Source organism: Hydra viridissima, unplaced genomic scaffold (assembly GCF_058129835.1).
Source record: "Hydra viridissima isolate aposymbiotic clone 2 unplaced genomic scaffold, HvirCarnegie_v1 scaffold_12, whole genome shotgun sequence".
Classification (NCBI taxonomy): Eukaryota; Metazoa; Cnidaria; class Hydrozoa; order Anthoathecata; family Hydridae; genus Hydra; species Hydra viridissima.
Genome location: NW_028324311.1, coordinates 15,071,684 through 15,088,105, shown reverse-complemented (window position 1 = coordinate 15,088,105; position 16,422 = coordinate 15,071,684). Strand labels below are relative to the sequence as shown.

Here is a 16,422-nt window from a genome sequence, read left to right as displayed (position 1 = left end):
TTTTCTTTTTTTTTCTTTTTTGTTACTTTTGTCTTTTTGTTTTTTACATTTTTATTTTAGTATTACAATAATAAAACTTAGATTAAAATGTAAATCTAAAAAGAAAAAAAGCGATTTACATGTGAAGATAAAATGCGTAGATAACGCTTTACAATTGTACTATGAATAAGTTGATATTGGACTGCCTAAAAAACTTTAATTTTTTTTAGGTTCACAAGGCCTTAAGTGTTTGGCCCGCCAAAACCTGTCAATCTAGTTACATTTAATTACATCAATCCTTACAATATAATAATATAATCCTTACATAAAAATCCTTATAGTATAGACTTAATAGACTGATATAGGCTTAAATTTTTCTGCAGCTTACAGTAGAATTCCTAAAATCCATTTTGAAAGAATTTTTTAGAAATTCATCTGAAAAATCATTTTTAAGATGGTTTTTTTTTTCAGTTGAATCTTTTTTGTATATATCTGTCTTATTTTCTTGTACTAACACGTATATGTTCACTCACACACTTTCTTTACTAAATGAATAGTTACATGTATAAGTTCTTGAAATAGAACAAATGACCTTTGTATGTATAAATCTCTCAAATTGTAAAAATAACTTTTTTTCCTGTTTAGAAAGTTCAAAACATGAATCGTTTTCAAACTACTTAAAAATGGTATCAAATAGTGCATTAATTATATATATAACATTGATTAAACTTGTTAGATCTTCAAAACAAAGTAAACTCCATGTTCTTTCCTGTAACACGAAGTTTGATGATGAGGAAGAGAAGTTAAACAAGAGTAAAGTAACAGCAGGTGGCGGAAGGTATTTAAAACCATCATTTTTGAAATGTTGCTTTAATCTGTTCTTCATATATTATTTTTTTATTGACATCGAAATCACTTTTACAACTATAGTATATATTATTACATATCCATATATATCTATATTATTATAGTATTCTCTTCTTTAAGCATCTTAATGAATAGTCTAATATCTTCTGATTGTTATCAAAAGATACAACAGTCTATTCAATTTTATGATGGAGAAAAAAGAGAGCCAAACTAAGTATTTTTTTTTATCAAATTGGTTACTGGTTTTATCTTATTTTTGTGTACAGGTTCAACAAATTAGGACTGTTGGTGGTCCGAATCCTAGAAGAGTTGTTAAAAACGTGTAAGACTGCTTAATGGAGCGTGATATACAAAATTGCTTTAGCAAAGATGGAATGAAAGGAAAGCGGAAAGTTCTAAGTACATCACGTTGTAAACGCTTTAAAAAGTTAGATTAATGTTAATTTTCATCGTCATTCAATTATTATCTTTTAGCATTCATTAAAAAATTTATGTTACCACATTTTCTCTTAATACATTTTTATGTTATCAAGGATTATTTGCATTTACATATCTATATATCCACACCCATACAGATTTAAGTTTATGACATTCATTTTTGTTTTAGGTGCGCTCATATCTTGAATGATGCGATATTGAAGGACTTGTTGGCGATTTGCTGAAACGTGCAATACTGAAGTCGCAAAAAACAGAAAATTGCAATGATTCAACGTTGAACATCTTACCATAAAAATTTTTCTTCTTTTTTTCTTCTTTTTTCTTTTTTTCTTTTGTTTAATCTTTATTGTACAAGAAACTCTATCAATAAAGGGATTTCTTATTTCAATAAATCTTTTTTTGTCCCAGAGTTTCCTTTTTTTATTATAAACCGCCTCCAAACTGTTACTTTCTTGCAAAGTTACGTTTGTCGAGATGACCGTTGTAAGCGTTTCAAAAAGCGTGTTTCTAAGGGTGTGAACGTTCTTTTGTTTAATAGGGACGTCCGTAGACCTGGTAAATTCGTCCTATTTCAGTCCAAAACGGTCGACCATTATGGACTAAAATGAACAGACGAAACATGTTGCATCTAGACTTAATTTAGACGTCTATAGACGTCCGAATGACGGTTAATAGTTCGCGTAAGCGAGTTAAAAAAAAAAATGTCCAAAATATTTAATTTGGACGTCAATAGACGACCAAATTAGAAATCAAGACGAAATTTGATTAATTTGGACCTTCATGGACATCTAATTACGTCGCGGAAGCCCGGACCAAATTTGTTCCTCTTTGGACGTCCTAGGTCGTGAAATGCCCACTGGGCGAGGACTAAAGCCCCTCCTATTAGCCATCCTCTTAATCTAGCAATGATTACACTTAAGCACTTTTAAAGATTTAAAATATTTTCATTGAGGCTATAAGTGGTATTAAAAATATGACGTCCACAAAAATCTTAGTTTCCGTATTAACATTTTAGAAAAAAATATACGAGTAAAACTTTCGTTTAAAAAAACAGTTAACTTTAAGCGTATTTTTCAGTTTTTTATAATTATTTTATTTATGGAAGGAAATCAAGTTCGAATGAGAAAATAAGAATATTCGATAACGCCCCTCTGCATGGATATGTTAAAAAAAAAAAAAAAAAAATTTTCACATAAAGACAAACTTTGATGCCCAGGATGGTTAATGAAACGATGACTTGCTTTTTAGTACTTTTTACTATTTACTTTTAAATTGAATATCAAAAGTTCGATTTTTAATTTCAAGATCAAGTCAAATTGAATCATTTTGTTCACATCAGAAATCAAAACGCCCAACTCTTGTTTAAAAAATCTAAGTTTATTTAAGTGTGTAAAAACCAGTCTTAAGTTCTGAGTGAATAGCAGTTTTAAATTTAATTATGAAAACAATCCAGATCGTCATAATAAAATAATTTAGCAACAATAATTACTGTTTTTCTGTGTGTAGAAAAAGTTTTTATTGCGCAAGTTCTATTTAGTTAATAAAACTGCTACAACCGATATAAACTTGGATATTTACAATTCTTTTTTACCAATTGAAACCAAGTAAAAGTATGGTGTAACCTCGGAACAGTTCTACTTCTCAGAAACCGGAAAAGTTTAAATTCTGAATTCCAAGTAGGAAAGCAACGAAAAAGTAAAATGTATGTAAATTGTAAAGTTCCACTCATAAGAATTTAACAAAGCTGCATTATTTGGTTTAAATTGCAAATTTGGTTTAAAAGTAAAACGTTTTTTATTTTTCTTACTTTTAATGATTCGTCAGTGTTTTTAAAAAAGAATCTTTTTTACAAAAATACGATTTTTGTAGTCACTAGAGACAAATATCATTTACAAGTGCATAAACCTCATATGTACGTTTGATTTGACGCTATTTTTTTATTTTGCCTCAATAAAAATACGTACTTCATAATAATCTATAAGTGAATCAAATTGCCATCAGTAACAACCTGTAACTCCAATAGAAACAAAAGTTTGTATAGAAATTTTGTGAAGTGTTGTAAGCTTCTGTAATGCTGGATAGTTTTTTTTAGAGATTTTCATAGAGGCATGCACAAACGATATTGGTTAATGATTGTTTAATGAATGCACTAAAAATATAATACTTAAACACTATTTATTATTTTTACAATATTAGTTATAAATAGTGTTTATGTATGTCAATAAAACCTCAAAATTGCAATTCCAGTCTCTCTTACTCTTAGAACTCAGCACAAACAGAGGCATTTCTAAAGGTACCAACCGCCAAGTATCATTATCATTAGTTAAGATAAATTATTTAACTACGTTAGAAATATTAACATAAATGTCAGTTGAACAAAGAAAACCAAATAACACCCATTATTGATGTCAAGTTGAAGATTTACAAAAACCAAAAGAAGCACAACGTATGACAACTTCTTCTAATGATGAAAAAATTTTTATTGCTCCAGCTCTAAGTTGAGGATAACATATCTTAAGGACAACAATCACTATTAACAAATATTATTATTATTATTATTGTTATTGTTATTACTATTATCATTATTACTATCATTATTATTATTATTGTTATTATTATTATTATTATTATTATTATTATTATTATTATTATTATTATTATTATTATTATTATTATTATTATTATCATTATTATTATTATTATTATTATCATTATTATTATTATTATTATTATTATTATTATTATTATTATTATTATTATTATTATTATTATTATTATTATTATTATTATTATTATTATTATTATTATTATTATTATTATTATTATTATTATTATTATTATTATTATTATTATTATTATTATTATTAGAACAAAAAATATTTCAAAATCATCCTGGTATTGATGAAATAGAAATATATTTACAATCGAAGAGAGAAAATCTTGAAACCTGGAAAAATGTACTGATGCCACGTATTTTGGTAATTCTTTGGAAGTTTTTGATGAAGTCAATTATCACAGCTTCATTAATACCAGTCTGATGCCCTACTCAGATACCATTAGTTCTGAAAGGCCAGTAAAAAATAAATTAAGATAAAAGCATCCTCTGGTTGAGAAAAATAATTAGTTTATATCACAAATCAAAAGTCAAATGGAAAAAGGAAATAAGTACTTGGGAGGGAATAAAATGTTTGACAGTAGATGTAAATGAGAAGTAGATGCAAATGTCTAAAAAGAGGAGGTTAATGAAGAAAAAAAGGGAAAGGAAAATTTTAAAAACTTTAAGGCAAAAGTTTCATCAGGAGGAAGGGGGGGGGAGGCAGGGGGGAGGGGAGAATAATATGCAAATGATCCCGTACAATACTATTTAAATACTCTTGATGTAAGTGAATAGACAGTATGCAATCGCAAAAACTATCTACAAAAAGAAAAAGCACCAATTCAACAACGAGAGCCAAATTAGGTAAATAGTGCTTACATAAATTATTACTCTAGTCTTTAAAATCTCTGCCGAAAATGGAGTCTCATTACTGGCGAACATCTACATCCAAATGTTTTTATAATTTTTATGTTTATGTCTTGTGTAAATCAAACAGTTCCGAGCAAAAATAAGAAAAATGCCTTTTTTATTTCTGGGGAACGAGGCTGAAGGCGGACTGACTACTTAGGAATTCATCTTCTATTTGTAGCGCATTTCTCGAAAAGTTCATACGAGAATGGATAGTAAGCACATTGAACAGGAAGATAGTAATTTCCTTTGCTAAAAAAAACGCGAAAAAGATTCGGAGCACACTTTTTTCATGAAGTTGGATGACACGTGGGTACAAAAGCAACCGTCCTGGGCGTGTTCTAGGAGACAGTAAAATAATCGACATGTCTTTGCGGTATATTCCGAAAGGAGAAATTTTCTTTAAGGTTTGATTTGGAGATAATTGGTGTACATTACCACAAGAAAAATTGGTCATAACAAATAAATCGTTTGGTTAGTTGGAAAAATCTATGCAAAGGCTGGCTCCCAATCACAGAACGAAAGTACAACGGTTTACAACTCTTAAAAATATTTTCCCAGTTGATATCGAGGATTATGATGACGATGTTCCACTTTAATATTTTTTTATCGATGCTAACGTAAACATTTCAATTATACAAATCTATTTTAATAAATTTGATTGTCAAGTGCATTTTACATAATGATCAGTTGTACTGTCTCCTGTAAACTTGCATACAAGTTTTTACAGGAGACAGTAAAATCGAGTTTGAAAAACTCCGTTTCTTAAACTCGATTTTACTATCTCCTGTAAACTTGTATGCAATGGATTTTAAAGAGGTTTACACTCTTCACTGATGATACATAAATATAATGATATTGAAACAAATTTATTTATCCAAAAAATGGATTATTTATAAGACTTAAATAAGTAATAAGAAATTTGTTCGAAGTTTTAAAATGTAAAAAAAATGGCTAAAAAGCCGTTAATTAATAACCTAGGATTGAACCTTTAAAGCAGACAATCAATTATAAAGTTGGATGTAGCAATAAATAATTTTTTAAGTATGTGGGGTTCTTGTATAACTCAAACATGAACAGAAGTGTTTCAACTTCTGTTTGTCAAAGAAGTTTATTTTTTTACGTTATATTTTTCATGAGAATACTGCGTTAAGTTTGATCAATCCCACGAAAAGACAAACACACACTTTTGGTTATCTTATATTTTTATCTGTTTTACAAATATAAGTAGTTGACTATATTTTGATTGCAAAAATAAATCTTAAATTTTTCTCATTTAGTAATTGATATAAATATTTATTACTGATTGTTTTACTCATCAAGTTGAATTACAAGAAATATTTATTTTTAGGCAAGTTAATAAAATGATTGAGCCAGCGGACCGTAAATCGTTTATACATAGAACTGCCTCTCTATTAATATCCATTTGTGCTTTACTGATAATATTATCCTTCTTAAAGTATAAAAACGCAATATCCAAACTTGACAGTGAGTATTTCAGAGCGCCAAAGTATTTAAAATGGTCCCATGACAATAAAAAAGTCAACAGAGATAATTTATTAACTGTGCTAAAGGAGTCTCCATGCTTCAATGAATCCGTTCGATTGTACAGAAGCTTTTTAAAGCCAAATTGCTGGAGCGAGTTGACAAACAATCGCAAAAGTGGAGTTTTATTTTCCGAAGATGTTTTGTGCGCCTTTGAAACAGTTAATTTGCGACCTGTTATGAGAAAGAAGAAATTTACTGTTTTACTCATAGGTCTTCACTCGGGTCCTTTTTTAAACGAAGAGAAAGCACTAGCATGCGCAGACTTCGAGTTTATTGCTTGGAATCCAAAAAAGTCAGCTTTGTTTCCAAACGTATCTAATCTTCTTTATGAAATATATAGTCCGGAACACTTATTAAAAACGCAAAAAGCTTTCTGGGACAGTTATAAAGATCATCCAGATGTAAAGCGAGCAGACGTCATCATTTGTGGTTTTGATGATTGGCATTGCTTCATATTTGCTCCGTTTAACAAAAAGATGATTCTTAACCACGTGTACCGTTTTGAAGGTCATTTTAGTCCTACTGAAAAAAATACAAAGATATTTCAGAGCGTTATGTACGATGCTGTAAGATACAATCCAGATGTTGTGTTAGCTGGTGGCAATGTTTATGATGTTATTTACGCGCAGCATTTTCTTGGTTCTCATAAAATTATTCCGCTGCTATCAGATTGCGAATACGTTCATGAAAAATTAAAAGCAGAACTTCAATCAGGAAATTGTCCGGACGTTCCATTAGACACTCTCGGCTATCATCCGAATAAAAACGTCATTGCTATTTTTCCGTTTCGTTTGTCTGAAGGAGGTAATGCAATATTGAAAATAATTACCGAGCATCTACAGAAACACAGTTTGAGCTTTCGGCTGTTTATCGGTAAAAACCAACGCGGTTACAATTATTGTGATTTAGGTTTGTTTGCTTATTTATTTATTCTTAAAAGTTTTGTACCAAAAGTTTAGATCAACGAAAAAAATTTGTCTTTTTTTGCCGTAGGAACTTACCGTGCTGTAATCATGCTTCCGTATTCAATAATGTCCTATTTCAGTTGCGAGTTGGCTAGTTTAGGCATACCGATTTTTATGCCCTCCCCGAGATTACTAGCAGAATGGCAGAACATGTATCATATCTTACAAGAAAGGAAAAGCGACTTAGGACACAAGGACACTGATTCTTTAATACAGAATACGAGGTCATTTAATCGCGGGTAAATTGTTTTTATTTTATATAAAGTTGTAAAAACACAAGCGCACATTTGGAATAATTATCTTAAGTAATTGAATTTTAGATATCATCCAAACAGCGATTTTCAATTGAAATCTTTAAAGAGATGGATCGGTTATGCTGACTTATATTATCAAGGTGCAGAAGTTTATAATAGTTTGGAAGAACTATTTTCGAAGATAGAAAAAAATAACTTTGAAGAAATAAACCAGCGATTTTTAACTCATCGAGTCCATAGCGTCGTGCGCAATCGGCACAATTGGAACAGTGTATACAGATATTTTTACGGAAGCGACTTGGTTACGAACGATGATGTCATTATTCCGAATAGTTTTACAGATGGTATGCAGCTATGGGAAAGAAAAGTCAGTAGACCAGCACATTTCATGCATGAATACGTTACCTCTAGGCAATTAGCTGATGATAAAGTTGATTGGGTTATTCTTGAGCAAGATCCGTCAGGATACCTTCCAAATTGCAACTTAAGTCCTCGTTTCAAAGTGGCTCTATTTGACTTCGAAGCGACAGCGAAAAAGAACTCTTCCTTAGGATGTCACATAGTAACTGTATTAGATATAAGGTCAGCTCATCCAGATGAGTTCTTATTTTATTTGTCGGAATCTATATTTAGGAAATACCCGAAATGGAAAGAGCAGACTCATTTGAAGCAAATGCTTATGACGCTGTATGCAATTAAAAAAGGTGCTAGCTCCGTTACCCTTTTGACGCCGAATAATCTTTCTAAAAAAGATTGTTTTCTATCACATCCATTAAGTTACCTTGTCAAAGATTCTTCAAATTGGATTGCAACGCGTTATTCGAAAAATGAATATTGGTATGCTTGGATGCCGTTGAACGAGCAGCTTAGTGAAATCTGGCGGATGGCCATGCTTAAGTTCATTGACTTAGAAGATACCTCAAAACTTGCTGAAAACAAATGCGTAGTTAGTGCCACAAACAGCGTGCATTTTGATGAAGAGGAAATTCGATACTTTGAAGGGTATCTTAGATATTGGGAAACAGATGAACAGTTTTCGTTTGCTCATTTACTTGATCAAAACATGTTTGAACTGGCAGTAAAAGGTTATGTCAGTAAGTTCTACGCAGAGCATTACAGAGACTTTTTACAAAATATTGCTAGAGTAGGTCATCATTGGTATGTGTCTACAGAAGATACAAAATATAAATAGGTGAAAACTTATACATAGTGGAAACATTTCTCCAACATTCATAGAGGGTTTTCTACATAGAGGGTTTTCGCTTATGGCGCGGAACTCAATGATTCTTATATTTCGTGACCAATTGTGGCGTTTTAAAATCACTTTTAATTGTCTGAAAAAATTGGGTCGCGAAAAGTATTAACATTTGAACAATATATGAAAGGTGTCTTACCGTGTGCTCCCATTATTGAAAACTGTTTTTTGAACTATCTATTGTGGCTAAGTATTTCTTGTTTTTTCTTCTATTCAGCGCATTTTGTGCGCAAAAGATACTAAGATAGAATTAATTGGCATGCAAAATAATAAATGAAAGCATTTATCAACTATATGGTAAAAATCCCTTATCAAAAGCGCTAGGTATGCGTTGTCTTGAAGTGGTAAAGGTTACTGACCTTTCTGCAACTCACTGCACTCCATTGGATGAGAAAAGAATCAGAAGCATTTTTTTTTTTTTATCTGAGACGGTCTCTCCTTAATCTTTTTTTAAAATCTCCCTAAAAAAAACAATAAAATCCACTTAAAAAACTCCATAAAAAAGCGAGTAATTATCCGTAATAAAAGTAAATTAGTTCAATAAAAAGTTACGTAAAATAAAAGCGTTCTTACCGCTGCACAGTGGGCCAGTAGGTGGACAAAATGGGAAAAATTTTAGGTGTCTAATCTTGAAAACCTATTTAATTTTAGTATCTACATATATTAGGAGAAATCTATTGATAATTTATTTATATTAAATCCCTTAGTTACCAGGACTCTAAGCATTTGAATATTGAGATAAAATAAAAAAAAAAAAATTATAAATAAGTAATTAACGGTGACATCAACGTTGTGTTATATTTCAATTACATCTACGTTTTTGAAACAAAAAATTAGTACATGTTATTCTAGAGTATTTAGAGATAAGAAAAAACCAATGTGTGAAATAAATTTGTCATAGCATGTTATCTCAGTTATACTTTGAAAATCACAGATTAAAAAAAAAAATTTCTTAAGAAACTTATTTTTTGCCGCACAATAACTAATAATTACCACAATTTGCCATGTGTTGTCTTATATTTATTTGAGCTATATGATGCTTCAATCGAGTTTTAATTGATTGCTCGTCCCCTTAAATCCCCGTTCAGATTTTATGTATGTTTTAATTTGGTTGCTATGGTACTAAATTTTGCATAGCAACAACTCATTTTTACATTAACGTTGTTTTAACAGTATTTTACTTGCGCTAAATACACAATATTGGGGGTATGTATTAAAATGAAATTCAGAATTCTTATGAGGTTAACTTTTTTTGGTTACTATGGATACCTTACTTTGCATAACATAGCAACAACATATTTTCGGTAGTTGTTAGTAATTTAATTACTAACACTGACAGTACTTTAATTACTTTTAATTTTAATCACTAACACTTGTAGTAACTTAATTACTAACAAGTATTAGTAGTCCAGGCGGCATACATATTATAACATTTTACTTTTAAATACAAAATACTTGTTACAATAATTATTTAGATATGGTTTTGTTAAACTTAGACATTCATAATTTTCTCCAAAAAAACAATCTTAGTATTTCAAAACAAAATATTACTGAAGATATATTGAAATTTATTCAGCCAAAATTTGCTGATTTTAAAGACGTTGATTTTAGACATGCTGTTCAACGATTTGTTTACTTGTATAAAAAAAAAGTGGAAATCTGCAAACTATACTGTGAAAAATTTTGAAAAGAAGTTTGTGAACTGGCTTAATGAATATTTAATTGTCAGAAAAAAAGACAATGAACCAACTGCAAGTAGACGTGGTCGAAAACCAGTTGCATTTGATAATAGTTCTAATAAAACTAAAAAACGGCGTGTATCTTGTTTAATTGAATCTCATTCATCCAATGAATTATCTTTTGCTGCTAATGAAAAATTTAGAGATGAATCTGTTGTTATTGCTGCCAAGAATGTTTTAAATATATCAAATACAGATAAAGCAACTAAATATTCAGCAGACGAAGCACTGGCTTTAATAATTGATGCAAGTCTGACAAAAGCTTCCTATCAATTGATTAGAAGCGGAGCCTTGGAGAAAGAATGTAACATCTACCCCGCTTACAATGATGTCAGAGATGCAAAATTGAAATGTTATCCTGCAAACATAACAGTGGAGGACTATTCAGCTTCAGTTCCTTTAAAAGATTTAATGACTCATACTTTGCAAAGAATCTGTGCAGTTCAGGAACCTGTGCTGAGGCACTTGATATTGAACGACAAAGCAATAAAAACAATGACACTAACGTGTAAGGCTGGTTTTGATGGTGCTACTGGCCAAAGCATTTATAAACAAGTTTTATCAGAACCCGACATTAACAGAGATTTAAAGCGTGAAGAATCATTATTTATTACTTGTCTTGTCCCATTGGGTTTGACTGGATTTAACAACAGCAACGAAAAGGTGCCTATTTGGAGAAATCAAAAGTCGTCCTCCACAGCCTATTGTAGACCCATAAGATTTGCATACAAAATGGAATCCAAGGATTCTGTGATTGAAGAAGATCAGTACATTAAAAGTGAGATAGAAAGCTTGGGTATGATTTTATTAGAGGTTTGCGGATCTTCTATTGAAGTGAATTGTATTATTGAACTTACAATGATTGATGGGAAGGTTCAAACAATATTATCTGAAAAAAAATAACTCATACCAATGCTGTTCAGTGTGTGGTGTCTCTCCAAAAAATATGAATAGTCTTGATATCCTTAATATAGATTATACTAACAGAGAGTTCAAATATGGTCTTTCCAGTCTTCATGCATGGATTCAATTTTTTGAGATGTTATTGCACATTGCATATAAATAGAAACAAGAAAGTGGCAAGCAAGATCTAAAGAACACAAAGAAAAGGCATCTGTAGCTAAACAAAAGATTCAGACTGATTTTATGAACAAAATGGGACTTGTTGTTGATTTCCCTAAAAGTGGTGGTTCTGGAACAAGTAATGATGGCAATACCTCAAGGCGTGCTTTTGCAGCATATGAACAAACAGCTGAAATTCTGGGTATTGACCAAAACCTTATATTCAGATTTTACATTATCTTGGTAACGCTCTCTTCAGGATATGAAATAGACTGCTTAAAGTTCAAGGATTATTGTTTTGACACTTTTAGACTATATGTGTCCCTTTATCCATGGTATTGCATGGCTCAATCAGTTCACAAAGTATTGATACATGGACATGACATAATTAAATGCCTTACATTACCCATTGGACTTATGTCAGAGGAAGCTCAAGAGGCTAGAAATAAAGACTTTAAATCTTATCGCGAAAATTTCAGCCGAAAAACATCCAGAAAAGCAACAAATACTGATCTTATCAATAGACTCCTAGTTTCCAGTGATCCTGTTATTTCATCATTGCGTAAATCAACATCACACCAAACAAATCATAAAGCATTTCCTTCAGATGTTTTACAATTACTTAAACAATCTTCAAACGTTATTATTGTTTTATAATTTTTTGATGTAATTTAAAATTGATAACGTTTTCTTGCACTATTTTTTTGCTTTTATTATTCCTAAAACATTATTTACCTAAATACTCAATTTTTATTCAATATAGGTGGGTCAAAAATCCGATAAGATATTCAAATATCAATTTACCACTTTGTAACTAAGGAAAGTATCCGGTAACTAAGCAATATAAGTATCCATAACAACTAAATTTAAAAAATTATCACTTTTGTAAGAAGTGTGATCTCATATTGGTACTCATGCCAAATTTAGTGAATATAGCACTTATAAAATATCTGCAGATAACAAAAGTAGGTTGTTGCTAAGCAAAATAAAGGTATCCATAGCAACGAAATAAAAAAATATTACCTTCATAAAAAGCGCAGACATCATATTAGTACTCATACTAATTTTAGTGAATATAGCTCTAATATTAAATTAGTTATGAATTTTGTCCAGTAAAAGTGCATTCTGGCCCACTGTGCGCTGTTGCGTTAAAAAGTTAGTCGTTAAAAAAGTTTATAAGTTGTGAAATCTGCGCGTGCGCAAAATAATGACAACTTTTTTAACGCCGCACGTAGGAGTATTTGACGATTTTAGCTGGCCAAAATTGGAATTATTAAAAGTGGCCGTACCCACTTAATTACCTACCCTTATTATCTCTCGATAATGGTCGCTTAATGAGCAGTTAATGGTTTGGTTATAAAAGTAGTAATTGGAACTACACAGTCTAGTTAAATATCCGATCTATATCTGCGTGGTTCATTTTATTTACGAGCGATTTTAGTGGTGTTTATTGAAACTGTGTACAAGTGTTTACAACAGAAGTTTTACAGTGTTATATCATGGATGAATCTATGACAGGTATGTACATTATTTACTCTTACTACCGTTTTGAAATATTAATTACCACAAAAGTTATGTACCATGAAACTTAGAATTTTTTAACGAATTTTAAAGTAAATTTTGACTTTAAAAGTGGAAAAGTTGTAGTGCGCATTGAAACCCTCTTAGTTTTTTTTCGTTTTTCTATGAGTTTATACCACTAGCTATTTAAAAATCTTAATTTCAACTGCCTGTTGATGCCATCTAAATTTTAATCATGTTCTAAGCACATCAAGGTCCAAGATGAATTTTCCAACTTAATTTTTTTTTCTAGATGGGTCATCAGGAATGCAAACAATCTCTCGTTTGGATTTCTACAACAGTATTCAGCAGCAGGAGGCTCCAAATTTCAATGAAAAAATGGACTTAGCTGATCAAAATTTGTTATCAAGAAATCAATACACCGAAGAACTAAAAACAGTATACAAGCGTCAAATGTCGAGGTTGAAAGCTATTTTTAGAAAAATGTGGTCGTCTTCATCCAGAACTCATGAAATATTTATTAAGAAGCACGGCCCTTGGCTGCAAAGGAGTTTCCAAATACCGGGTACCCCATCCACTTCATCATCAGCAGGACAACCAAGAAAAAGTTTTGTCGATTCTAGTGAACGTTCAAAGAGAAGAAAAACAGAACAGCTCAGGAAAGATGTGGAACCAGAAGCTATTTTTTTTGCAGTTGAAACTTGTTTGACAACAAGTGGCAAAAGAAGTGTCCTCAAAGATCTTAAAACATCTCCCAAATGAGCGGGAAAGTATAAAAAAGTCTATCGCAGCAGTCTTGAACGTACAAAAAAATCATTGACACCGTTAAAGGCTCTTTTAATATTTACTGACGCAGGCCTAACAAAATCTCAATATGAAATCGTACGTACAAGTGACAAGAAGCAATGGCCCTGCTACAGTATTTTGGTCGAAGAAAAAAAACATGCTATCCTGATCCTGATTCGTTCACAGTCACAGAAAGTTTAGCTGAAGTAGACTTACAAAGTCTGTTAAACCATATTGCCGAAAGATTGGTGTTGTATTTAGAAGAAGTTATCAAGACTCTAACGGAAAGTGGGCGTAAACATATGAAATTATCTACGAAATGGGGTTATGATGGCTCCCAGCAGACACAGTTTAATCAAAAGTTTGAGGATGACTCTAATTCTGATGCCAGTATATTTCAATGCTCAATGGTTCCATTACAGCTAACTTGTGGAGTAAATAAAAAGGTTATCTGGCAAAACCCTACACCATCGTCTCCAAGGTTTTGCAGGCCAATTCGAATTAGGTTCATAAAAGAAACTGCTGATGTAATAGCTGAAGAAATTGCTTACATGGAAAACAAAATTGCAGGCTTGAAACCAACTCAACTTTAAGACATAGCAGTAGAACATGTGATGATGTTAACTATGATTGACGGAAAAGTCTGTAACGCAGCAACCACCACTAAATCGACCATGCGATGTTATATTTGTGAAGCAACATCAAGACAATTTAATGATTTGGACAGAACGTGTGTTGACAATCAAAGCAGCTACAAATTTGGACTATCCATTCTGCATGCTAGAATACGGTGTTTTGAAAGTCTCCTTCACCTATCATATAAATTGCCGGTAAAAAAATGGCAGAAAAGGCTGAATGAAGATGAGAAGAGACTCATCTCAGATAGGAAAAAGAAAATCCAAGATGAATTCAAGAGCAAAATGGGCATTCTTGTCGACATACCTAAGGTTGGATTTGGGAATACCAATAACGGCCACACAAACAGGAGATTCTTCAACGACCCGGAAACATCTGCAGATATCACTGGAGTAGACTTCCGTTTAATTTCCAGAATGAAAATTATCCTAGAAATAATTTCCAGTGGCCACAAGATTGATGTAAAAAAGTTCAGACAGTATACTTTGGATACTGCAAAGCTTTATGTTGAACTATACCCCTGGTGTCACATGACTCCAACTCTGCATAAAGTTTTAGTACATGGTCCTGATATAGTAGAGAATGCGCTTTTGCCAATTGGACAATTGTCGGAAGAGGCTGCCGAAGCCAGAAACAAACATTTCCGGGAGTACAGACTTAGTTATGCTAGAAAATTTTCTAGAAAAGATTGTAACCAAGATATCAATAGGTTATTGTTAACATCCGACCCTCTGTTGTCCAGCATTGGGAAAAAGAAACACAAACTTACAAAGCCTTTTTCAAAAGAAGCTGTGGAATTGCTTCTTCCTGGAGAAGTCCAAGATTCCGACACTGACAACAACGAAAATGAAGAATATTCTGACAATGACGAAGTGAAATCTAATTAAATATCAAAATATAGTATGTTATTTACCATAATAAAGTTTGAAAAATAATATATCTTTTATTTCCTCAAATCCTATTGAATAGAATAAAATGTAATCCCTAAAGTACCCATCTTTCCCCTATATTGAACGCCACTGGCTTGGATTTGTACAAAAAACATTTAATTTACAATTTCTTGTCATATGGTAAAGTTTTCAGCTGTTAAAAAGAGAGAAATAATTTTGGCCAGCTAAAATCGTCAAATACTCCTACGTGCGGCGTTAAAAAAGTTTGCCCGTTAAAAAAGTATTTAAAATGGTACCGTCAACTGGGGTAACTTTGGTCGCCGGGGTAACTTTGGTCAATTGTTGATTTTTTTTTAAATTCCTAAAATTTAACAAAGATAACATGTTTTAATTTTGTTAGAGATACCAACAATATATATCGATTATTTTATCAACAATTTTGGTTTATCAACAGTTTTGTGAATATAGCACAGCTACTTCGTAGACTAACTTGAGTTTATTTTGGTATTTTTTGACACTTCTGATACATTTATTGAATCATTTAAATTCTTAGCCGGTGAAAATGCGTGAGAAAGGCTGGTCGACAGTTCGGAATATACGCTTCCCATTTGCTTCAACCGCTGCACAGTGGGCCGGATATTAGACTAATGGTGGACAAAATTATTTTGATAATTTTTTTTTTAATAAAGTCCTTTAAATGTCTAAATAAACACATTATAATAAAAAATATTCGCTTTTACTATAAATTTTAGTTAAATTATTGAATATACTGAAAATAATAGAAAAAACTTTAAAAAACGCGGGTTTGTAATTTTTTATATTTGGGTTCTCATAAAATGCTTATGAGGTTTTAATTATATTTTATGATGAAATATAAATTCTACAGATTAATTATGGTAGTAATTAGTAAAATTCTAGTCTAAAGAATTACATTTTTAAATTTTTAAATCTATTACCCCCAAATTCTGAATAACATT

At 31.3% G+C, this 16,422-nt stretch overlaps 2 protein-coding genes across 3 annotated transcripts; both read left to right on the top strand.

Annotated features, from left to right (window-relative positions):
- Positions 1-2,766: 2,766 nt before the first annotated feature.
- Positions 2,767-8,998, top strand: LOC145189006 (uncharacterized). 2 transcript variants are annotated; one of them, XM_090068887.1, is made up of 4 exons: positions 2,767-2,986; positions 6,141-7,246; positions 7,331-7,541; positions 7,623-8,998. In XM_090068887.1, coding segments are annotated over exons 1-4 (2,445 nt in total). In that variant the 5' UTR covers positions 2,767-2,984; the 3' UTR covers positions 8,749-8,998. The 2 variants fall into 2 exon arrangements, with proteins under 2 accessions (XP_089925013.1, XP_089925014.1); XM_090068888.1 differs by having other exon boundaries at positions 2,767-3,066.
- A 3,039-nt stretch (positions 8,999-12,037) lies between these two features.
- LOC145184476 (uncharacterized) lies at positions 12,038-15,490 on the top strand. The gene is made up of 2 exons (XM_090068921.1): positions 12,038-13,130; positions 13,426-15,490. Exons 1-2 carry the CDS (start codon positions 13,112-13,114, stop codon positions 13,893-13,895), a joined length of 489 nt encoding a protein of 162 aa, XP_089925047.1. The 5' UTR covers positions 12,038-13,111; the 3' UTR covers positions 13,896-15,490.
- Positions 15,491-16,422: the final 932 nt, after the last annotated feature.